Source organism: Desmodus rotundus, chromosome 7 (genome assembly GCF_022682495.2).
Source record: "Desmodus rotundus isolate HL8 chromosome 7, HLdesRot8A.1, whole genome shotgun sequence".
Classification (NCBI taxonomy): Eukaryota; Metazoa; Chordata; class Mammalia; order Chiroptera; family Phyllostomidae; genus Desmodus; species Desmodus rotundus.
In genome coordinates, this window is record NC_071393.1 from 108,492,188 (window position 1) to 108,517,210 (window position 25,023).

The 25,023-nt window shown below is 38.6% G+C and overlaps 1 protein-coding gene, 1 long non-coding RNA gene and 1 pseudogene across 5 annotated transcripts in view; 2 read left to right on the top strand and 1 right to left on the bottom strand.

Moving 5' to 3' along the window:
• SYNE2 (spectrin repeat containing nuclear envelope protein 2) overlaps positions 1-25,023 on the top strand; it is a 284,958-nt gene that overhangs the window by 151,608 nt on the left and 108,327 nt on the right. For all 4 annotated transcript variants that reach the window (XM_053928255.2, XM_053928253.2, XM_053928254.2 and 1 more), the window contains exons 49-57: positions 1,506-1,828; positions 3,875-4,019; positions 4,859-5,077; positions 11,753-12,018; positions 13,184-13,352; positions 16,357-16,512; positions 18,846-18,986; positions 20,670-20,852; positions 21,621-21,758. In XM_053928255.2, coding sequence (XP_053784230.1) covers positions 1,506-1,828; positions 3,875-4,019; positions 4,859-5,077; positions 11,753-12,018; positions 13,184-13,352; positions 16,357-16,512; positions 18,846-18,986; positions 20,670-20,852; positions 21,621-21,758 — 1,740 coding nt within the window. The remainder of the gene's footprint in view (positions 1-1,505; positions 1,829-3,874; positions 4,020-4,858; positions 5,078-11,752; positions 12,019-13,183; positions 13,353-16,356; positions 16,513-18,845; positions 18,987-20,669; positions 20,853-21,620; positions 21,759-25,023) is intronic.
• Positions 5,587-6,843, top strand: LOC112311567 (dnaJ homolog subfamily B member 4 pseudogene; annotated as a pseudogene).
• LOC123480483 (uncharacterized) overlaps positions 16,600-25,023 on the bottom strand; it is a 28,245-nt gene continuing 19,821 nt past the window's right edge. The window contains exons 3-4 of the long non-coding RNA XR_006656514.2: positions 18,466-18,551; positions 16,600-17,683 (exon numbers count right to left, since the gene is read on the bottom strand). This is a non-coding gene — a long non-coding RNA (uncharacterized lncRNA). The remainder of the gene's footprint in view (positions 17,684-18,465; positions 18,552-25,023) is intronic.

The window sequence follows — 25,023 nt, forward strand, 5'->3', positions numbered from 1 at the left end:
AACACAAAATAATAATATTTACTTAGAAATTACAATGAACTAAACATTTTACCTTTAACCATCACAGCAACTCTGTGAAGTGGGAGCTATTATTAGCCCCGTTTTAAAATCAGGAAATTGAAGTTCAGAAACATCCACAATTTTCTCAAGGCCTTGCAACAGTAACAGAACCAGGATTCAACTTGAGGTCTGTCCGTTTGTAGAACAGGGGTCATCTAATTGAGGCCATTGCACCTGATTTTGTAAATCAAATTTTACAGGAACACAGCCCTGCTCCATTATTTTAGGGATGGTCTATGACTGCTTCTGTGCTCTTAAAATTGGTACTTAATAAATGTTGAACAAATTGAGTACTTTTCTATTTCATTTTTTTATTGATGTATAATTGAAATATATTTTAATATATTAGTTTCATGTGTACAACACAGTGATTCTGTATTTGTACACATTGCAAAATGACAGTAAGTCTAGTTAACATCTGTCACTACACAAATTTATGAAATACTTTCTGTTGTGATGAGAATTTGTAATGTCATCTGGTAGAAGGGAAATTGTAGGAACGAATTCACCTAACAGATTCTTCACCCATAAGATAGTCTCTTTCACTTGTTCCTTATTTCATACTTCCTGATCTCATTTTCTACCCCTGTGTTTAATGGTTCCAGTGCTTCCAGCCTCTTCTGCAAAGTATTGATTGCATCTTCCAAAACCTTCTTTTCTCTTTCTCCCCAAATCCTCCTCATCTGAAAATACTTGATACTGGATTTTTAAGATCTACTCTCTTAGCAACTTTCAAATATGCAATACAGTATTAACTGTAGTTGCCATGTTATACATTATATCCCAAGACATACTTATTTTATAAGTGGGAGCTTGTAGCTTTTGACCCCTGCTTCATTCATTTCAGCCCCCCACCCCTGCCTCTGACAACTACAGATCTGTTCTCTGTACCCTTCTCTACTCGATTTTAATGCAGTTTCCAGAAACAATGTACATAAATCCCCAAAGTCAGTTGATTAGAGCTGGACTGGAAGGGACCTTTAAAGTTAATTATTTCAACTGTTATTTCAATAAGAAGACAGTAAGTGGTGTGCTGAAAACTAAAGTTAGTAGCATAGCCAATAATTTAACAACACTAGAGGCCTGAGGTTTTTAATTTTCTTTTCATCTTTTTCCCCCAAGTATTGATTAAGGTTCTATACCTTAAGTGTATTCCATTGTTTTATTTAATTCATGTCTAATACAAGAGTTCTAGAGTAGAAACATAATATCATTAGCATGCTTCATAAGATTTACTTTTGAATTTAGATTAGATTTCCTTTGCAGATCTGGGAACAATTTTTCTTTGTGTAAACAGTTTTACATGCTAGGCAAAATAGAAGTATGAGATGCTAACTCTTCTAAGATCTAGAAGTACAGTATGAATATACCACACAAATTCAAGAATGACAAAAATCCCAGAAGTCTGACAATTTTGTCACAGCATTTCATCTCCTTTCCCCCAGAATGTTTTGAATGATGCTTATGAAAATATGACACACTACAGTGAGGCGGTGACCAGGGCAGTGGGGATCATCAACGACCTTGAAGCCATCGTGGCATCCCATAGAGTAGACCTGGAAAACCCAGAAGAATCACTGGAGATGCCTCACTGGAAACAAGAGGAGCTGGAATCCACCATAGCAGACATCCAGGACCTCACCGAGAAACTGGCGACCATATCCACCCCTGAAGCCAAACTGCAACGTCAGCGTACTTTACAGGAATTAGTCTCTAAGAACTCAGCCCTGAGCGAGGCAGTCAAAGTAAAGGAAGCTAAAACAAAAAGGTAGGTATTTCTTTCTGAAGGTAATAATGCAGTAAGAACATCATACAGATTTCTTTACAACTAACATGTACACAGAAATAATTTGGAAAATATGGAAAAGTTAAAAAAAACTCTGTAAAGAAAACCACAACAAATATTTCATTGTATTTAATGTATTTTTTCTCATTTAATATTGAGTACATACAACAGAATTTCTGTGAGTCTGCATATGGTATAAAGAATAATGATAAAATAAATAGCCTTGTGCCCAAAGGTTCAAAAATAAACACCGCGACTTTTGAATTCTCTTTTATGCTCCTTCCCTCTCCTTTTAGAGGAACAGAACTAATCCTTATCCTAAATATTTATCATTTCCTTGCTTTTCAGATGTTTTTAATATGTGTTTGTATTCTGTTTCCATGTATGTGTATTCTTCTATAACTTCGTTTATTTCAAATGCATCATTGTGATCCTGAAGTTTACTGTATTTTGCCATGTATAATGTACACTTTTTTGCCCAAATTTTGGAGGGAAAAATCAGAATGCGCATTATGCATGGGTGTAATGATTATATGCCGTGGGTATAATAATCCTGTGTATAATGAGCACAAAAATGTGTGTGTGCATTGTACACAGCAAAATACGGGTATTCGTGTTCTTGTCTGTAGTAAAATTCAGTCACTTGGCTATTGATAGACATTTGGGTTGTTTCTAGTTTGTGCAGGCACAGATACTTCTACCAGGAGTATTTTTATATGCAAGAGCTTCCCTTAGGTACATACCTAGAATTGTGGTTGCCGGGTCACACACCTTAAATTTTTAATTCCAAATAATTTTATTCATTTTGTTTAGTCAAACCAGTAGCATGTTAGTGTTACAATTGTCCCATATCCTTGCCAACATTTAATGTTGTGGGATTTAATTTTTGCCAATCTGATGAGTCAGAAGTAATATTTTATTGTGGTTTTAGTTTGCATCTCTATTATTGTTAATGAATTTGAGCCTCTTTTAAAAATTTTTTTTTCAGTTATTTATATTTCCCCTTCGAAAAATACCCCATTCAAGCCTTTACCCATTTTTTATCGAGTTGTCCATCTTTTTCTCATTGATTTGAAGGGATGTATTCCATACAAAGGGGGCTCCTCTTACACACCCATCATGGTGTGAGGGCCTGGCTTTATCCCCTGTCACCAGCTTTCCAGGAGAAGGTCAATGAAACTGAAATGCAGCAAATGCCCTCAAAGTGGAAATGGCCCCAGAGCTTAGCCTACATCTCCGTATTTCCATGTCCACTGAGTGTGGGGTCTCTAAATATTTCTTTACTCCTTGTTAGTTTATTCTTGTGTTTTAAGAATTAAAAAATACTTGATACTGAACTTTTAATTGCTTTCAGTGGGGGAGTTAGGCTGTATTTATTTTGTATACATAATTTTATTCGTAGTTGTTTTTCAATATGTCACAACATTACGCTGTATAAAAAATATGCTGCCTTTTATTTTACTTTATAATTTGAGCTCTTTTTCTTACTGTAACAAGAGCTCCATAAAAGTAATTAAAATTCCTATGTAATATTTTATAAAATGGATTGTTGTAATTCACCCAGCTGTATCTTTTGATTAATAGTCTAATAAGTAAAAAGATTTTACAATACAAATATTTTATCAGTTTTCAGGTAAAATTCCTTACGCTGTATTCAGATTAATTCATTAAGATAAATTTCAAAAGTCAAATTAATGGGTCAAAAGATACGAACATTTTAAAGACCAAATGGTTCTCTGCAAAAATTGTACCTGTTTACACCCCATTAGCAGTACTGAAGAATGCATTTTTCAAAGTCAGGTGTTTTGAGAATAGTCTTACTTACCTGTTAGGGTTTTTATTGAAAGCCTTATGCAGGTCCCTGTGAGGAGAAGGTAGTCATTGAAAATTTATTGAAATACAGTGAATAACAAAAATATAATTATATTCTGATTTTTTAAAAAAATCTAATGGTCAAGTTTATCCTGGAAAGTTGAGAATTTATTGCACTAAATAAAGTTTAATATGCCTCTTTTTCTCACTCACTAGATGTCTTGAGAATTACAAATGCTATAGAGAACTTAAAGAGAAAATTGGCAGCGACCTCAGCCACATGGGAGCAGTGCTCGGGCAGTCCATGTCCCCGTTGCCAGTGTCTTACAAAGAAGCGTTAGAATGCTTGGAGCAGAGCAAGGTAATGGTATCTGTGAATCTCCCATAAGACTGGGTGCAAAAAAAAAAAAAAAGCAGACAGCTGGTGAAGGCAGCAGGGAATGTGGCTGTTGTGACCCACAGAAATCTTCAGCCTGACTTATTCACTCAATAAAATTCTTTCAACCAGAAGGGGGAAAATGAAGCAATGGTTCTGAGAGAATTAATAGTTGGGTTCGTGGGACAGCCTTCTCTGCCTTGTAGCATGCTGTCCTAACCACTTTCTCTAAAGCTTTATCGTTCACATTATTTTGTTAGACATTGCTGGACCAATGACATAGGATTTAATGCAGCTATCCTAAGTGTTAAATTCTGGTTACTTCTTATACTATATTACCAAGCAATTTTAGTTTTTGCTTATTTTCGCCTGTTAGAGTTGTGGTATTATGTTATTAGGATTTGGATGAGAACATTCTGAATCATCGGTGCGTAACACATCCACTCTAAAACAAGACACAAAAACAAAAATCGAAATAAAGCCTTGGCCATTGATACAGCAAGTATTGTGCAATTAACTACCTAGTATAATATGAGATTTACAATATAATAACAAAATGATCTTCTAGGATATTTACCTTTGAAAACATGTTCTTGCTTAGAAAAATTGGTTTATGGGTCATTATTTGTTCCCAGTCTGAAATTCACGTGCAATACGATAGGTAATTCTCATTTGTCTCAGATTGGCCTTCAAAGGCACTAAAAATAGGTCATGAAATATTTGTGGGTGCTTTAAATCATTTATTGTTCAAGATTTTTTAAAGTTTATAACTTTGAGAAAAATTAATAGACTTTATATTCCTCCTGTCCTTTTTCTTGCTTAAGGCCTTGGTGGCAAATCTTGTATCAGCTAAAGAAGAGTTAATGAAACTACGACGGGTCCTCAGACCCCTGAGCTGCACGGTCACAGATAATGATGGCCTAGGTCTGCTCAGAACCACGGTGGCTCTGTGGGAGAAATGGCTGAGTGTGCTCGAAGCTGCTGAGGAGTGGGAGATGTGGTGTGAAGAACTGAAGCACGAGTGGAAGTTTGTCAGCGAAGGAGTAAGTGGTTCATTTCCAACAGCCACGCCGTACAGTTTTCTTAACAAGCGTCATTTAAATTGTTTTATTACTTTTATATTGTTTTTATTTACAATGAGTCTTCAACCTCTATGATTTGTTTGCATCACATATGTGTTACACATAAATGTTTATAGAGGTCAGGTCCTATAAACATCAGCTCCAAGAAATGATACAAAATTTTTTATAATACTAGAATATTTTTTGGTATCAGATAATGCTTAGAAACAAGTGACTACTTGTTCATTCAAACTTTAAAATCTTTTTTGTGCAGATAAATTAAATCCTTTTAAAAATAACTCTCTATCTGGCATTAAAGGTTAGAATTAGGAAGTATTCATAATAACCAACTACTTTGGAAATTAACTACAATTGTTGAGTAAGGAAATTAACTAGAGTTGCAAAGTATGGGTCTAAAAATGTCTGATTTTTTTTCTGAAAACTGCCTCTAAAAAACTTCTGTGATATATACATCAATCACATATGTTAATTTAACTATGTTTCAGGACTTACACATCACATATATTTAGAAAAGAAAATTTAAAATAGTATAGAGGCTTCCTTTCTGCATGTTGTTGTGTTCAGGCTATGTGGCTGTTCTTCTGGGGAGGTTTGTTGAATTTACATTTGTGGAACCTGTGGATCTAGTAGGCTGATTAGGATGTGTGGAGGGTTGAAAGGAGGACCAGGAGGTACTGATGGACAAGGAGGTACCTTCTGGTACACATTTCATGGAGATCCTCATGCCACATTTGCAGCATTTTTCAGAGGTTCCAACCTCTTTGAAATTTTCTTTGGAAGATGGATGGGTAGTGGTAGAAATTCTGAGGGAATAGAAATAGGTGGAGATCCTTTCAGTGCATTTGGATTCAGCATGAATGGATATCCAAGAGACAGGAATTCTGTGGGGCCATCCTACCTCAAACAAGACCCTGCAGTTACTCATCAACTTAGAGTATCACTTCAAGAATTATACAGTGGTTGTCCTAAACGGATGAAGATTTCTCAAAAAAGGTTAAACCCTGATGGAAAGAGTTAGAGATCTGAGGACAAAATTCTCACTATTGAAATTAAAAAAGGGTGGAAAGAAGGCACCAAAATTACTTTTCCAAGGGAAGGAGATGAAACACTAACTGGTATTCTAGCAGACATTGGTTTTTATTATTAAATATCAAGATAACCCAAAATTTAGAAGGGATGGACCAAATATAATTTAAGCTGCTAAAATTAGTTTACAAGAGGCAATGTGTGACTGTTCAGTTAATGTGCCAACAATGGATGAAGAACCATACCTATGTCAAGAAATGATATTGTGAAACCTGGAATGAGAAGAATTGTTGGATATGGGCTGCCATTTGTAAAAAATCTTGACCAATATGGTGACTTTCTTCTTTTTTAGAAAAAGATTTTATGTATTTATTTTTAGAGAGGAGAATGGAAGGAGAAAGAGAGGGAGAGAAACATCGATGTGTGGTTGCCCCTTTTGCGTCCCTTGCGCACCCCTACTGCAGACTTGGCCTGCAAGCCAGGCATGTGCCCTGGCTGGGAATCAAACTGGTGACCCTTTGGTTTGCAGACCAGTACTCAATCCACTGAGCCACACCAGCCAGGGCCATGGTGACCTTCTAATAGAATTTGAAGTGTCTTTCCCTGATTCTGTATCTTCATCATCCAAAGAAGTACTTAGGAAACATCTTCCTGACTCACAGAATGAAAACTTTGTTTCCCATATTTTGAGAAGGCACTGAAAATATAAAACGACTGGCAGTTTACCGATGCAGATGTGAATTCTGTATAAAGACATGTAAATTATTTTGAGGGTTCGTTAAATTGCATGAATAGACACAGGTCAAATAAATAGGCAGAAGGGATTTTTACAGTTAGAGATGAGGAGTAACCATTCACTCTATTTTATTTCACTTCTCCAAAGTCAGAAATTTTTAGTGTCTTGCTTCCATGTAAAATTTGATTTTGTGGAGTTGGTAGATATATTTCTAATAAAATAGTAGGCTATCCAAGTACTTTTTTTCTTATATCTTTACATTATCAGTTTGGTAGGTTCTCATTTATAATGTAAATTTAAATCCTTAAACTGTGCATGTGATATGTGTTTCTAGAAAATAAAAACCCAAGTCATTTGGAAATGTGATTAACTAGATTTAAATCTCTATTTGAAGTGTTGCTCTAGGACTGGTACCCATAAAAGAATATCCTCATGCATATGTTTCACCATTTTGATTTTTAAAATATGCTGTAGCGTTTGTTAATAACATAGTTGTAATGTTCTTAAGGTGGACCTTTTCTCCATGAAAAGGACGTTAATGGCAATTTGTCTCTTGTGGAAATCCCGATTGCCTGAGCTACTGATATTTTAAAAATAGGCTGTCTTTAAAATGACATATGTAATTTTATGCAAGTTGACTGTGTATCTTGGACTTAATAAATTATAGGCACATTTTATTGTCCATTACTTTAAACTAGTTTGTTTACTAATAAACATTTTTAGAGGAAATGTTACTTGGAATTAATTTTCCAGTTACACAGTCTTCTGTAACTTACTCATAATATACTACATATAACTTATGCAATTTTCCTAAAAAGAATAAACTACCACTATGGTGTTAAAGCAAAATATGGGGAAAATAAACACTAACTGCTGCTTATGAATGATGTTGCTACTACTTGTTATGCATATAAATATTTTACTTTTTCATATGCATAGGTTGCATTTCTTAGGTGTTTTAATTTTTAAATATATTTACATCTAAAAATTTTTTAAAAATAAAATAGTATAGAATTATCTTAGGGTTCTCTTTAATTCTTTAATCTTTCCAAAGGGCCAGGTATAAATGAAGTACAAATCAGAACATTAAATGAAAATTCTTCTTTCTTATTCATGTCAAAATTCCTGCTGAATTTACTTAAAAGAGAAATATACTGATCAGTACTTCATTAGAGGTAGGACACGTGTTTCGATTTTTAAATGTTTAGTACTACCATATTTTCTTGCTGGAAACTTGTTATTCTTGAAAATGAATATCATTTTGGTGGTGCTGGTGGGGTTTCATTAGTAAATTGTCTCTTGAATGTTAAAACTCTAAGAGGCATTGTGCAGTATACTTTTAGCAGGACTGCTAGCCTCTGGTTCTTTCCCATTCAGAACGGCACCGTTTATTGAGTTTCTACAGTAGGCTGTGTACCTTGCTAAGACCGCATTTCACACACGATGCGGCTGCATCCTTGCATTGCCCTTGGGAGTTATTCCCATTTTACTGATAGGGAAACTGAGGCACTAAGCAATTTAAGTTGGCACAAGACCTCCCAGCCAGTGATTGAGTTATAAGTTTGTGGGCTGGGACCACATCTCTTTCTCTCACATCTATGACTTTAGAATCAACCAGAGCTTTGTGCTTAGCAGGTACTTAGTAAATATTTCTTGAGTGACAGGTCTTATTCAAACCCAGGTCTAAGGCTAATCGTAAGCTTTTGTTCTTTTTATCTTATGACATTGTTTCTCTACTGCTATATAACTATTTGCAATTATAGTTTATTCAGACCACATTCATTTAGATCTTTGTAATTATTCGTAAAGCATTTGACAGTATCTGCCTAACAGAATGTGTTTTTCAAAGAGTAGCAAAAACAAAATCTGTCCTCATGTAGTAACAAAAACTACTAACACTTAATGGGCACTTATTGAACATACGTCATGCGCAGCTGTAAGCTCTTTACATGTATTATCATTTATCCTCTCAAAAATCCTATGAGGTAGATATATTTATAGTCCTCATTTTATAAATGAGGAAAGGGCGATTTAGTTGTTCAGATTCACAAGTGAGTGCCAGAAGTGGCTTCAAACGGACACTCTGCGGTTTAACTGCTAACCTATCAACTTGAGTGATATTTATACACACCAGATTGATGTAAGATTTTAAAATAGCTTTTATCCATTCAATAAAAACCATATCATCTAAAGACCTGTACATGCAAGGTCATGTTAATATGGTGAATTCGTATGTGAGAAAATGAATTTATATCTGACAAAATGAATAAAGGCTTTGCATAAGTAGATTTTAAAAGCAAACTCTGTTTACATTTACAAATTAAAAATCAATTTAAATTTTGCTTAATTCCCCCCCACACCCCAAAGTATTACCTTTCTGTTTTCTTAAACAGAATTTGCTTGATTTAATTATTCATTTCTGGTTATTCAGAATCATCATTTTATGCGTTAGTGATCATAATGTGCTAGAATAAATCTATGTCTTCAAAGATAATGGGAGATATAAAGCTGGCTTCTCCCCCTTGTACCAAAAGTCCACAAGCCTTTCTATATTAGTTCCTGTTTCTGTTGTTACAGGGTTTCCAGTCTCCTTCAGTGTACTTACTTACGGTTTCTTCTCCCTGTCTAGACTCTACTTTATAATTGACTGTGAAGCTGAAAGTTTTATAACCGTTTTTTATTTAGAATTATGTGTCCAAGGAAAATCATCCAGGGGCTGCAGAGCCTCTTGTAGGTATAAAATTGATGCATAATCTTTATGGCAACTATTTTCCTGATTTGGGGGCTGTATTTACCCTTTTTGGTGTCGTTTGTTGAATTTTGACAAGTGCATACAGTCATATGACCACCAACAAAATCAAGATTTAGAACATTTTTATCACCCCAAAAAGTTCCTTTGTGTCTCTTCATGGCATCTCCTTCCATCACCTCTGGCCCCTGACAACCATTAATCTGGTTTTACATTTCTGGGATGTCATCTAAATGAACTCAGATAGTTTGTGGTCTTTTGAGTCTGGCCTCTTTTCACTAAGTGTGTTGCATGTGAGATTCATTCATGTTGCTGCTTGTATCAGTAGTTCATCCCTTTTTATTCCTGGGTAGTTTTTTATTGCACACATGTACAGCCGTTTGTTTATTCATTCACAAGTTAGAGAATTGCCAGGGTTTTGAGTAAAATTATTGTCATTATTGTCTTCCCCCTTGCGTTCCCCTCCTTAATCACTTACCAATTCACAGCAGACAGCAGAGCCTACGGTAGAGGCTTGCAGGCAGGCAGTTTATTTTGGAAAGTGATCCTAGGGAACAGGAGTGGTTGATGAGGAGCACTGAAACTGGAGGTCAGAGCCTTGAATTGCCTCACTTTTATTGGTCCTGGTTGCCACAGTTGCCCACTTATGGTTATCACCAGGCACAGCAGCACCAAGAGATGCTCCATTAAGTCCTGGTTTATAGACATAGTTCTTTCAACCCAGAGGCATATTGGAAACCCTAGGCGTACAGTTAAGTCTGTCAATAGAGCAATTGCTCTCTTTCTATGCTGGTTCTTTGGCAGGGGGGCTGCAAAACAACCCTGTGGAAACTTTATCTCAATCCCTGGTGGAAATACAGCTGCCTGCATGGGAGCCCCGTCTTCTAATACAGCTGAATTTAGGTTTGAGGGGATGGAAAGCACAAATACCATAACTGGGTCTCTTGAAGAAGGACCAGTCTGCACCTGCACCCATGTGTTCTAGCGACTGGGACTCAGCTGGGTTAAATGGTCCAAGCGGCAGGCCAGCTGACACCTCAGGCAGTGCCTCCTTTTCTCCAGATCCCCCTCAGCACTGGCAGTGTCCTGATAAAATGACCTGAGCCATGTTTCCAAGTGTAGCATATACTGCCTCCAGAATCCCAGAGACTCATCCAGGGTGGTGCCTCTGAACAACTTGATCTCTACCTCATAGGGATTCTGGCATGCCCTAGGCCCCTGGGCCCCTGGGAACTTCATCGATGCTGGGTTCCTAAATTTTCATAGGTTTTCATTCCTACCCCCTGGCATCCAGGTCCTCCTCCATCATTTGGGTTAGCATGATACTGTTAATGTAGTTGACCAGTGTGATGCTCAGGAATGTCCAGATTGCAAGATGCCTGACTCAGCTGGCACCTAGAGGGGAGTTTGCAACACGAGGGCAGATGTGATGAAAGGCTGGTGCAGCCGAGTGAGAGCCAGAGGGTTTGAGGAGACACTGCTTTTCTCTCTTTATTCTGAGTTCAGGGCTGATAAAACTCCAATTTCCATATATGTGATGGGTTAGGTAATGCATTTCTGGGTTCCACACTTAGCTGCCAGTAAACACCTGATTATTAGTTCAGTAATTCAAGCTGTTTTCCCTTTGCTGTAGGTGTCAGGGTAATGAGGACGTAGTGGACTTACTTTGTTTTGAGCATAAGTGATCAGATGTGAAAGGAAAGAGAACTGTAGAAAAAGTATCTAGTAGTTGCCCAGGCTCGCACTGAGTCGGTGCAGTTTGGTGGAGCTCATTCTAACTACCCTGTGGGTATCTCCGGAGAAGCGATGCTTAATGCAGCTGCCATCTGAAGGAAAAGTTATTTATGAAAACACTCAACAGTGTTTCCTTCAGCTCGTAGCCGCAACACTTCATTTTAATCACACTTCTACATGATCAATACATGGGAGCTATGGGATTCTGCTGGTGGAGGTGTAATATTCCCAGCTGTAAAAAGACAAGTATTACTTTGAAGTAGGTTATGGCATTCTTAGCCCTTTGAAAACCATTATAAAACATTATGGTTGCCAAGGTATGTTTTTCAGTCCTGAAATGGTAAGAGTATATTTTACTTATTTTAGGTCTCTTTTTTGTTTCCTGAATTAGGTTGAACGAGAAGCAATTATTTTAGATAATCTTCAGGAAGAACTCCCTGAAATTTCCAAAACAAAAGAGGCAGCCACCACGGCAGAACTCTCTGAGCTAGCAGACTGTTTAAGCCAATATGAAGAGAACGTGGAGAAGCAGCAGCTATCACTGACCCTGCTCCTTCAGCGCGTAAAAAGCATCCAGAGCGCTCCAGACAGCGCAGGCGCTGGGCAGACTGTGCCAGCGTGGCGAGAGATTACGTCTATGCAAGAACGCTGCAGAAAGTAAGATTTCACAAAAAACTATTATGGAAAGATGTTTGACAGTTTCCGGTTTAAAATTTAGAAAATACTGAATTTCAAGAATATAAAATATAGGATAATGACAAATGATATGACAGAACTGAGTTGAATTAACACAGGAATTGAAAGGGATAGAAAGGATTGATAATGATAATTAAAACAAGCACCTGCTCTTCATCTTGCTATTACTGAGGATGAATACACTTCATTTTGTTTTTCTGTTTGCTGTTTTTTAATTTAGTAATACATATTTATTGGAAGTTTGGAGACTGTGAGACATTATAAAGATTAACGTAAAACCCACCTTTAATTTTACCACTCAGCAGCAACGCTGCCAATCACTTTTTTCTCACCCTTTTAAACTATACTTATACTTCTAAACAAATTACGAACATAGTACTATATTGTTTTATGTTCTGCTGAATCATTTATCAGCATATCATGTTTACTTGTCTGTGCCATAAATGCTCTCTGAAACATAGCTGTATAATTTTTCACCATGTGGATATGCCATAACTTATTCAACAAGCCCCCTAATACACAACCTTTAAATTATGGGTTTTTTTTTTACTTTTATAAAGCACTGCAGTGAATGTTTTTATGCCACATTCTCTGTCTGCATCTGTAATTAATTCATTAAAGGAATGCTGAGAAGCAGAGTCACTGAGTCAAAGTATCTAGTAAATTACAGCGAGAGACACTTAACTAATTAATAGCTCTCGGGAAGGATTTAGACACTTCAGCTCCTCTGTCAGTGTGGTGCATACATTCGCAGCAGATGAAGTCGGCTGAGATAAAAAGGCTGGTGCAGTTGTCTCTCCCCAAAAACCTGCCCATGCCTCCACTTACACCTCAAAGTCGTGTTCAGTTGAACTCAAGGATTACACGAAAAAGAGGAGAGACGGCAAGTGTTATATAAAGTGTGAAAGAGGGTATTTTCAGATTAAAGTTTTTGAGAGGTTTTTGATTGAGTGATAGAATTCGATATATGCTTATATATTCAGTATATAAATCATTGAAACTGGTACTTTTCTCTCAGAAAAAAATCTTTTGTGAGCTATGTGAACATCTTGTTAATTGTTGAAATAAAACTATTTCACAGATGAGCAGGCTAGAGGAACAATTTTATTTTGATGCTATATTTTAGGCTTTTTCAGAAAGCTCAAAAAAATAAGGAATTGATGCTGAATGAAATCCAAGAGAGACATTCTTTCACAAAAGAAATAATTGCTTTGAAGAATTTATTTCAACAGACCACAACTTCTTTCCAAAATATGGAACTACAAGACGGCCTAGATAAAGCAGAACAGTTTGAGGTAAGTCAGAAATGAACTTGTGAAGGTGTCTGGTGTAGACTTGCAGTCTTGAATGCAGAGTACTCGGGACAGAGGTAACTCAGTGATGAGAGTGGAGCATTCCAAAAGAGAGGAAAGCACCTGCAAAGGCCCTGTGGCATGGTGTGGGCACAGCCACAGAAGATCGGTGTGGCTGGAGAGCCGAGAGCAGGGTGGAGACCAGGTTGGGAAGTAGGCCATTCTGGACCAAGCAGCCCTTTCTCAACCACATTTTATGTGTGTTAGGTGAACAAGGGCCTTAGACCACTCTTGAATAGCATGGTAGATAATTCACATTAGTAGGGTGTAATGTCTTACCTCTGATAGGGTGGAACTGTTTTTACTTACAATGCTTTGGACAGCAAATGTGTGGGCCCCCCCTGCCACCCCACCTGTAACACACACACACACACACCACACCAACCTATTCTCCAACTCCATGTACTCCAACCAAGTGTCCTGTAGTTCAATTCAATTCTGACACTAACTTCCAGGAGTTAGCACAGACGCCACAGCTTAAGGGCTCAGTCCCATAAGACTGCCCTCACTTCACACACCAAATGGCAAGCCCTAGGCCTCTGGTACTTCTGACCGACACTATCTATGTTAGGGCTTCTTATGACTCCTCAGATTCAGTAATTTGTTAGAATGGCTCAAACAGAAGTCAGGAAAGCACTTTGCTTACTATTATTGATTTATTATACAGGATACAACTCAAGAACAGCCAAAGGGAAGAGATGCATAGGGCAAGGTATAGGGAGACGGGTGTGGTGCCTCCAAGACCTCCCTGGGTGTGTCATTCTCCCAGCACCTCCATACGCTTGCTGACTCCAGAGCTCTCCAAACCTTGGCAGTTAGGGCTTTGTATGGAGGTTCTGTTACATAGGCGTAATTGGTTGAGTTACTGTTCATTGGAGATTAACTCCACCTGAGTGGCTCCTCTCCCCTTCCTAGTGGATGGGAAGTGGAGCAGAAATTTCATCCCAACTGTTACCAAAGTAAAGGGGTTCAGTTCCCTGCACACACCAAAGCCCGATCAAATGTGAACAGGAGTTTGCAGCAGCGAAAGTAAAGGTTAGTTAAGAAAATGGTATAAATCACAGGGGAGCATTGCTCTCAGACCTGGCTCCCTGATAGTTTCTAGGGGATGGTTATATAGGGGGAAATCTTGAATCATGGTGACTGAGAGAGTTAGGGCCCTGTTTGGGGTTGTGGTCTCTACTGATTGGTCAGCACTAGGGCAGGGGGTAGTTGATCAGTGTATCTGGCCCTGACATCAGCCACAGCATTGCCCTGTCTGGGTTTGCAAGCATGTGGTTGGTGGAGTCAGTCTGCTTTTCTGGATCTAGAGCTGAAACACAGCTGTGGCCTAGATGTTACCTCCAGTTTGACTGAAACTCTGTCTCTGCGGGTGAACAGAGCTGAGACTTTGTTTCTGAGATTATTTGATGCTGACCAGAGCCTCAGTGCCCCTCAAGCTTAATGATTAAAGAAGTGCACAGGAGAGGGAAGGGGTGAGTCAGGGTGCTCCTGGGCTGGACAAGGCCGTTTTGAATCAAAAGGAAAGGAGAAACTGCCTGATGAAAGAAATGATATTTCAGCATGGTTGCAAGTGGTTGGTTCTTCTGGCAACCATCCCCCCTCCTAAACTATAACATTGTTATTGGGGCACCCCAAGAGTCATCTCATTTGTGTAAACTCAGGTTTTGGTTGAAAAATAAATGACAAAAGATGCTCCTCTCACTACACTTAGGAAATGTCAAGCGTTTTAGAAGCTGTGCCAGAAACCGGTGATGAAGACCAAGTATATATATTATATCACAGTATCATAGCATCATTTGGGAACTCTTTTTTTTTTTTCAGGATGTCTCTTCTCTTATTCAGGTACAATGATTACAGGCAAAAATGATATTTGCAAGTTTGTTCAAACGTCGCATGCTGTTGTTAATCAGAGTTGGTTGTCAATGTTGAGAAGGGAAACTTACTGCCCCTCACAGAATCAGTCTTCTGGGGGAAGCCATCTCTGTGTAGCTTTGAGTGAAGCCCTGTATCCCCAGACTAGGTCGAGATAAACCAGGGTGACACTGCACCTCAAACCCCAGCTTTGTCTGACTGGCATTGTTCTCTCACTTTCCCTGTCTAGATTCGCTCTCTGCTGCGGATTAAGAAAAGGAAAACAGTGACACATCATGAAGTCATTCAAAATTGTAATCATTCTTCAGTGCAGTGACTCACTCAATCCATTAATGCAAACAAGGCTACTGCACAGCTACTCTAAAAACAAACAAGCCCCAAACAGCCAGAGCAAAGTCAAAAAGTATTTTTCCACTTGATCTTTGGGAAACTTTCCCAAACAAATGAGTTTCTCCTTTATAATTAGTGCAGGAGAACGTAGATCAGATTTTGTTTCTAGGCCACAACCAATGGACTATTTGTTCAGGTTTCTTTTATCTCCTGAAACCTGCATTCTTTGCCTGGAACTGGAACTCTCCTGTTTGAAAGAAGTTGAGCTCTGCTGGGCTGTCTAATTACAGGAAAGCAGACACTTCTGCTTCAAGCATAAGGGCTTTTAGTGGCCTTGAATCATTGTGATGATAATGTAGGAAGAAACAGAAATGGCAACAAGTTAATAACAAAAAAAAAAACTTCGAAACTTTTTGCTGCTTGCAGCTTTTTACATCAAGGATGCCACTGAGATACAGTTAAATCCTAGAGATACTTTAGAAGCAGGAGATGTTGTAATGTCTTTTCAGGACAATGGTTTGACACTGGGAAGAGATATCAAGTTCAATTCTTACAAATTAGAAAGCATCATCTGACCAAAAGGAGTATCTCTCATGCTTAATCAGCTTGTATCAACAGTGAGGTTTTGTCATGCAAAATTTGTCCATTTAAATCATAAGGATGTGCTGGAAAGCCGCTTTTATTTTCAGAGTTAAACTCTTTTCCCATCCTGTGAGTACTGAAACTCTCTTGATGTTTTTAGGAGCTTCAGAGCAGTTTTGAGAAAGGAAAGCTAACTTTTGAGAATATTATGGAAAAACTCCGAATCAAGTATTCTGAAATGTACACCATAGTTCCCGCAGAGATTGAGTCCCAGGTGGAAGAATGCAGGAAAGCTTTAGAAGACGTAGAAGAAAAGGTAATAATGATGTTTGCGTGAGTGTTATTATTTGTCGAATGGAATGAATATAAAGAAAATATTTAGTATCATATTTTTATTTGCCCTGATTTCAACTATAACTTTTATACAGTTTAGTTAAGTGATAATTTTATGTATTGAATACTGAGATGAAATTGCTCTGAACAAGTGACATAAAAACACAGAAATTAGGTAGTCTGTTTATTTTTAGTTGTCAAGATGTTTAGTTTTTCTTCTCTTGCATTTAAACATAGTTATGTATTACCTTTCACTTGGCTTTAAAAAAAAAAAAACTGTACACTCACTTTAAGGTTACAGACATGGATAATGCTTTGTTTTAAAACATGTTCTCCTTGTACATTTTGAAACAGCAACCAATGGCAACAAGAATAAAAATTTCACTCGTCACTTAACACACAGCACCTTTCTAATGGTGGTGGAAACACAACTCTCAGAAATCGTAGCTGGGCAGATCTTTACACCTGAAAGTCCAGTTTAGAAGAATGAGTGGGAAATGTTTCATAGTACAGACTTAGGAGTTTAGCAAGGCAATGTTACTGAATTATAAAAAGGCAGCCCAAATCCAACAGAATAAAATTCTGTTCTATTCAGCACCCACGGAAAGATTTTTGTATTGCTATTTAAGCCTAGAATATCTCTTAGTAAGTAAAATAAATCGTAAATACACACACAAAAATAAGATTTCAAACTTAGTTAACTTCTATGCAGATTTCTTAGGAAAATCTAACCTATGTAAACATCTCATAAACTACTAACATATATTTACAAGAACTCTTGTTGATTTAACATGCAATAAACTCTGTTACGAGGTACTTTCTCAAGAGTCATGTACTATTGATTTTATTTTAAGAGAATACTAAATGTTTTGAGAGAAACTAAATTTGTTCTTGTGAATACTTCATGTGAAAGTCCCTAGCAAAGTGAATTAATAATCAAAGTCTGTCTTTTGAACTTAAGGTTGGAACTTTCAACCCTGGCTTACGTATTTGTAAGAAACAGCAACTGGTTTTTCTTGTGGGGTGTGTCCAAAGGATCCAGGCGACAGGTGCGGTGCCGTTCTGTGCAATTCAGAGAGCAGCGCGGTTTGCCTAAATCATGGTCTCTCCTCACGTTCCTAAATGGTGTCTGTCACTGCCGGGAGAACAGCTGCCTGAAAGATCAGAAAACTTCATTTTGTGGAAATTTGTTACATAGGAATAGAAAGTTATACAGCAACAAAAAATCCAGTGCAGGATTAATTTTTTTTTCCTAAATGTCTTGACTGTGGTATGGTATAGTCTGTGAAATAAAAACATTTTATGAAAGTGTCAACAGGTGGATGTGAAGAGCATAGACTCCGGAGTCTGGCAACTTGGGGCTTCTTGGGGCAAGTTCAACCGTCCCCTTGACATGTGACCTTAATTTAAGCAAGTCATTTAGCCTCTGTTTAGTTTCTGCATTTGCTTCCTATTTTTATTGGAATGTTTAATACAGAACATGGTTATACAGATATAGTGGTCTTTGCAAAAGTTAAAGGATGATATAAAAGCATAAAGTATTATTTAGTTATTTAGTGGCTGCTGGAAGAAAACCTTATCAACATAGCCAAAAGAGAAAAAAAAAAAGAGCATGAACTAATTAGGCATTTGAAAAACGACACATTCAACATTCATGTATCTTTCCAAGCCCAAGTAATTTTTTAAAGAAAATCATTTGGATAAAAATTGACACTGTTCAGCAGCTAGATTTCTGATTGCTGTGAAAGCACACTGGAAACATTCACACAGGAAACTAAGCTTTGTATGTCCTTAAGGTTATTTTACCCTAATGAATATTAAGGCAGGAATTACATTTTTTTTAAGTCGGCTTGAGAATAAGTTTGATTTTATTGAAAACAGTTCTTTGCAGAGGCTTTCCTCATAAAATGGAATGACTGTGTAATGAATAGTTTACCTCTCAGGAATTCTTTCATATCATTTGCTCCATTGGGGTATGTTCCGGAGAGTCCACTCGATCGTTTTGCCCAATGTGGCACGTATCTGTAAGTATATGCTGTGGATTACATTCAACAAATTTGTGTTCGTTGGTTTTCTTTCCTTTCGTTAAGTTGGATTTAACAGATTGGGTCAGCACAGCTGCCATTTCCTAGCCTGATCACGTACCCCCTCATTAACACATTAGCCAGTGTGGTTTGGAATTTTTGGGGGGACCCTTAAACAATTTTTATAACAAAAGCACATAACAGTGGGACTAACCCTTTTATCATTTGAACCTGTGACTAGAGTGCAGGAAATATCTCTAAACCAAAATACGTCTTTCTCCCCTTGTAACAGGTTAGCAGTGAAGTCTTGAAAAGGTCACCATCATATGCAATGAGTAGAAAAATAGATGAAATTAACAGTGGGCTTCATAATGTTGAAAAGATGTTGCAGCAGAAAAGCAAAAATATCGAGAAAGCTCAAGAAATTCAAAAGGTAACACCATCCTTTCGCTTCCTTCGGCCTTTGGTATTCTGCCTGCTCGTCTGTCGTCACAGGGTGTGCTCTCTGGGTCAATCTGAACTGCAGAGATGCTAACCCAGCTCCTCAGGGCCACCCTTACTGGGAGTGTCACCTGCACCAGCTTGGTGGAGAAGGTTGCATTTAAGAATTGTTCTCAGTTTTTTCATGGTGGGAATATACCAACCCCCTGAGAGCCTATGATTGTGAACTGGCCTTTTTATAAGTAGAGGAGAGTGAAGACCTTATCTTTGTAAGACTATATAAAAATATTACACATACATAAATATAAGTACATATAAAACAAAGGCTAACATGTTGCTATGTTTGAGCATTTCTTAGAACCTTTGGTTTTCTAAACTGAAATAATATTAGGGAATAAAATTTGGAACATTTATGAAACTCATTTGATTAAAAACATTTCAATAGAATTGTATGTCAACTGTAATTGAAAAATAAAATTACAGTAACATTAAAAAGTATTTCAAAAGGATATGAATAGTGTTAACAGCTTTTCTTTAGACTGAAAGAGGGGGTATAGGAAAATAGAAATTCCAATTTTTTTCCCTGGTAAAATGTCTTAATAAATAAAGTCTTAGGTAAAACTGTACATAAACATATTTCCCCTCTTAACTCCTAAGTAAACTCTACATATAGAGAGCAATTTTTAAAGATTTTATTTTTTTGTTATATTTATTTTTAGAGAGAGGGGAAGGGAGGGAGAAAGAGAGGGAGAGAAACATTGATGTGAGAGAAAAACATAGATCAGCTGCCTCTTGCACGCACCCAGGCCGGGCGTGGACCGAACCTACAACTCAGGTGTGTGCTCTGACCGGGAATCGAACCGGCGACTGTTTGCTTTGTGAGACGACACCCAACCAACTGAGCCACACTGGTCAGGACTAGAGAGCATTCTTATTCTAATCTACATTTTAAGGACATTTTCTAATATGAAAGGAGACTTTTAAAAATAGGTCAGAATATGGTTCATCATTGTACAAAATCTCAGACTCTTAATAAATAGAGGAATCTAATTTAAGCAATAAGATTTTCCCATTTCTAGACATTAGGTATTTAAGCAAATATTAAGTCAGAATTAAATTTTTTATCTTTGAAATGTCCTCTGGGCAACCAAGTCCAGGTTTGAACCCAACCCGTCAGTTCGTTGAATCCAAAGCACTTGCTGCTATTACATGTGGCTAGAATATGCTGCCACTGCATTAATCCTGAGTTCAAGCAGACACCTTCTTTTTATTCATTTCATTTTTGTACTTGATAAAAATTGTCTTCTGAAAGTACATGTATGTACTGATCTAAATAGGTTTAAATATTAACTGAAGTCCTTTTTAAACATAATGTTAACACTCTTGAAAGATGAAGGTTGTGTCGACCCTGTTTGGTGCCTTCATCTCTGCGAATATCCAGGTCTTTCTGCTCTCTTATAGCTAATTTGTACCGAAATGAATATTGTGAGAGTTGAGAGACCTCAGAGAAACCGTTTTCCAGTTTATGTCCCCAGTGATTGCTGGGCATACATGAATAGCTGCTTGTGGTGGCGTTTTGGTAGCAGTTACCAGTGCAAACAGCATGTGAACTCTAGGAATTACCTCAATACACCATGACACCTGCATTTAATTGACGTGTGATTTCCTTGTCCAGAAAATGTGGGACGAGCTGGATCTCTGGCATTCCAAGCTCAATGAGCTGGATTCCGAAGTGCAGGACGTTGTTGAAGGGGATCCAGGACAGGCTCAAGAATGGATGGATAACTTGATGGTTCCTTTCCAGAAGTATCAGCAAGTATCCCAGAGAGCAGAATCGAGAACCTCCCAGTTAAATAAGGTGCGGCGGTAACATGTGATGATGGCACATAGCATGTAGTGGTGTTGAGATGGGTTTAAAACAAATAAAAATATATATTCAGAGGTATCCAGTTTCCCTCCAATTGCCAGTTTTAGGATTTGAAGCTAGAGCCACATAATAGGTTCAGGTAGCACCCAAGGGGCAGACTTCACTGAAGGGACAGGCAGGAAGTCTAACTGGGCAGGCAGAGGCAGGTATCCGAAAGTTAGGCCCCAGCACAGCACTTCCAGCAGACAGTCTGGGGAGTTCGGGGAGGGTGCCAGCAACAAGGAAGAAGAAAGTCATTTGGAACAAGACACCTCCCTCTTCCCTTCTAAGCAGGGTTTGTGGGTGGGTGGTGTGGTATGTGGATGGTGTTGTGTATGTGACTGAACAAGCGTGAGGCAGGGTCCTAGTCTCAGAGGAACTGGGATAGCATAGGACAAGGCCCTGTACGGGAGGACAAAATACAATTCCAGTTTTCAGAATGAAGCTTACTTGTGGGAAGCAGACTAGTTTCAAGGCTAACTCAGAACTCTTGCCGAGGCCGCTGGCTTCAGGGTGGAACTTTTTACGTCCTTTCCAGCTATGGTCAGGATTAGTCTTTAAAGCTGGAAGGATCAGAACTGGAGGGGGTGGGCAAGTGGCCCCAGCCATGGAGCGTGGAGCCCTGCAAGGCTGACAGACCACTAACAGCTGTGAATTCTTCATTCAAGTCAAGTAGGAGGCGTCAGTCAGACTGAGTTTGTTACCACCTCTGTTTCACAGGCCACAGTCAAGATGGAGGAATATCATGATCTTTTGAAGAGTACTGAGGCTTGGATAGAAAATACCAGTCGTTTGCTGGCTAACCCTGCCGACTATGACTCTTCAAAGGCGCTGAGTCTCCATGCTAGCACCCTTCAGGTAAGTGTTCTTTCAGTGCTTCCTGGGTGTCTGCATAATGATCAGTGGCTTAGCTAACCATCATGGGGCTCCCTCCATCTTTTTTTTTCCCTGGAAAACTGCCATATTTTCAACTGTGCCAAATGGCAGAAGGATGCTTGGAAGGGTGGCAGGCTGTAAACAGGGATTTTAGAGACCAAGATCTTGTTCTTTCTGTCCTGGTACCTACTACGTCAGTGGTCCCCAACCTTTTTGGCACCAGGGGCCAGTTTCATGGAAGACAATTGTTCCACAGACCAGGGAGGGGGGTGGCAGGGGGTGGCTTTATAGCCTACCGCCAGATGCAGCTTAATTGTCACTTGCTACTCACTGATAAGGTATCGATATGAATCTGCAAGCAGTTGAGTTATTATGGTCTCTGTGCAGTCAAACCTCTCTGCTAATGATAATCTGTACTTGCAGCTGCTCCCCAGCACTAGCATCACTGCCTCGGCTCCACTTCAGATCATCAGGCATTAGATTCTCACAAGGAGCACGCAACCCAGATCCCTCACATGTGCAGGTCATGGTAGGGTTTGTGCTCCTATGAGAATCTAATGCCACAGCTAATCTGACAGGAGGTGGAGCTCAGGCCGTAATGCGAGGCACGGGGAGCAGCTGTAAATACAGACGAAGCTTTGCTCGCTCTCCCACTGCTCACCTCCTGCTGTACGGCCTGGTTCCTAACAGGTTGGGGACCCCTGTATTACATGACTTTTGGGGTAATTTACTATATCCTCCATGGGCCTCAGTTTCCCCCATCGGTGGAGTAAGAATGTTGCACTGAATGGTGATGGTTTTGGTTGGCAGAATTCTAAGATGTTTGTGTCCCCTGATGTATGCAACCTGTGTAATCCCCTCCCCTTGAGCGTGTGCGGGAATGTGCAGATGTGATGAGATAGCCTCTCCATTGACTAGGTTTCACCACTCTACTACTAAGGTAATGGGGTGATCATTCCCATGAATACATGATTAATCATGGTTGTATGGTTATAAGACTCCCTGGAAGCGGACTGGAGATTCTCCCACTGGCTTGAAGAAGTAAGATACCATGTGATGAGAGGGCAGTGGGGCTAGGATCCCAGGGTGGCCTGTAGGAGCTGAGAGTGACCCCCAGTCAATAGCCAGCAAGAAAACTGGCATCTCAGTCCTACAACTGAATTCTGCCAGCATCCTGAATGAACTTGGAAGAGAAACCCATGCTCCATGCTTGGTTGCAGCCATGTAGCATCCTGAGCAGGAGACTCATCTAATCTGTTCCTGGACTCTCGAGGCATGGAACCTATGAGATAATACCTTTGTGTTTATTTTAAGATGCTAAGTGTGCTAATTAGTTACACAGCATTAAAAAAAAACACACAAAAAACTAATCCATGGTTCCTTCCCATTCTACCATGCCATAATTCCAAATTTCCTGTACTTCCAGGCACTCTACAGGTGCCCGGTGCCTCCATGCTAGCTTGCCAAGACAAGTGAAAGCATTTTCTTACTCTGGGCCGTGAGTGCGAGAGATCTTCCAGGTGCCAGCTGTTGGCTTAAGTTTTATTATGAAGGCTTATTTCACTTCTATCATATTATTTAGCCACCAGTAAGAATTTCTTAGGAAGAGGTTTATTCTGTAACAATTTTTAGAATAATCAGACCTCAAAGTTGATCCAGCTCCTTTTTATGTCCTTAGAATAGCACAATGTGTTCCTAAGGGAACAAATGACTTCATACCTCCCTGATGTTTGAGATGTGCTGGCATAAAGATGTTACATTTTTACCCATGTGTTTCTTTTCTTCCCCTAGCCTGTGATTTCTGCCCCCACCTCTTGGGTTGACTTTCCACATCCCCCTTTATTTTAAATCATCTGTATTTTTCATCATGTTAAGGAGTTTACGAAGACAGAAGAGAGAAATAATGCCTTTTTCCTCAAATGCTTATTATAAGATTTTTTTTTAAAAAAACACCATATAAGAGAAAACTCAGGCAAAAGCAATTGGACTTTGCTACCTATTGACACAAATGTAAAAGTGTGAAAGTATCTCTCAGGTGCTGGCCTTTGTAAGCTAGAGCTGAGCAGAACTAGTTTATGAGCTAGAAGTAGGGACAAGGGGAGGTACAGGATGATTTCCCACAGAATGCATCCTAATAAATCCCCCAATGGAAAGTAAGTCTCAAATTTAAGTGTTCATATGTGAATAACCCATTTTATCTTTATTTTTTAAAATAGTTGTCTTACTTTCAGGATACCCTTTTGCATTTTTCTAGCACTACCAGGAATGATTTTTAAAATGACTTTTGAAGGTATCAAAACTCTTGACTAAGCTTTAAAAATCTGTTTTAATTGCATTATAACCTTCTATCTGGATAGTATTTGTTAAAATAGGTTTTTATAACCTAAAGATGCTGTTTATAACTAAAAACTGCTATTGTAATTAAGAATCATGGAAACATAAATTTCATTGTAAGATAGGAAAATAACTTATTTTTTAATCAGCTTCATCGTGGTATAATTTGCATACAGTACAGCTAGACGAAATTTTTAGGTGAGTTTTGCTAACAGCATACAGCTGTGTAACCACCACCACCACCAATGTGGAGAACATTTCTGTCACCCCAAAGTTTCCTCCTGCTCCTTTGCAGTCAGTCCCCCTCCCCCATCTTCAGCCCTTGTAAGCACGTACTCCTTGCTTTCTATTAATACAGCTTTGCCTTTTGTACAATATTCTATAAATAGAATTATAGAGTGTGTAGTCTTTTGTACCTGACTTCTTTTACTTAGCATCATGTTTTTGAGATTCATCTAGCTTGTTAGGTTTACAGTTAGTTTATTCTTTTGATTGCTGCTGAATAGTATTCCATTAATGTAAATATGTAATATATTTAGCCCTTCACCAGTCAATGGACATTTGGGTTGTTCAAGTTTTGGTCTACGTATTCAGTATCTATTGTTGTGTATATAACACATTACTCTAGAAGTTAGCAGCTTAAAACAACAAACATTTGTTACCTTACAGTCAAAGTGGGTCTGGAATCCAGGCAGGGCTTAGCTGAGTGTCTCTGGCTCAGGGGTTCTCATGAGAATGCAGTCAAGGTGTCAGCCAAGGCTGTGGTCTGCTCTGAAGGCTCACTTGGGGTGAGGGAGGTGGCAGGATACACATCTACGCTCATTCACATGGCTGTTGGCAGGCCTCAGAAGAGCTACCTGCATACACAAGGCTGCCTCATGGCGTGACAGCTGGCTTCTCTCTCCATAAACAG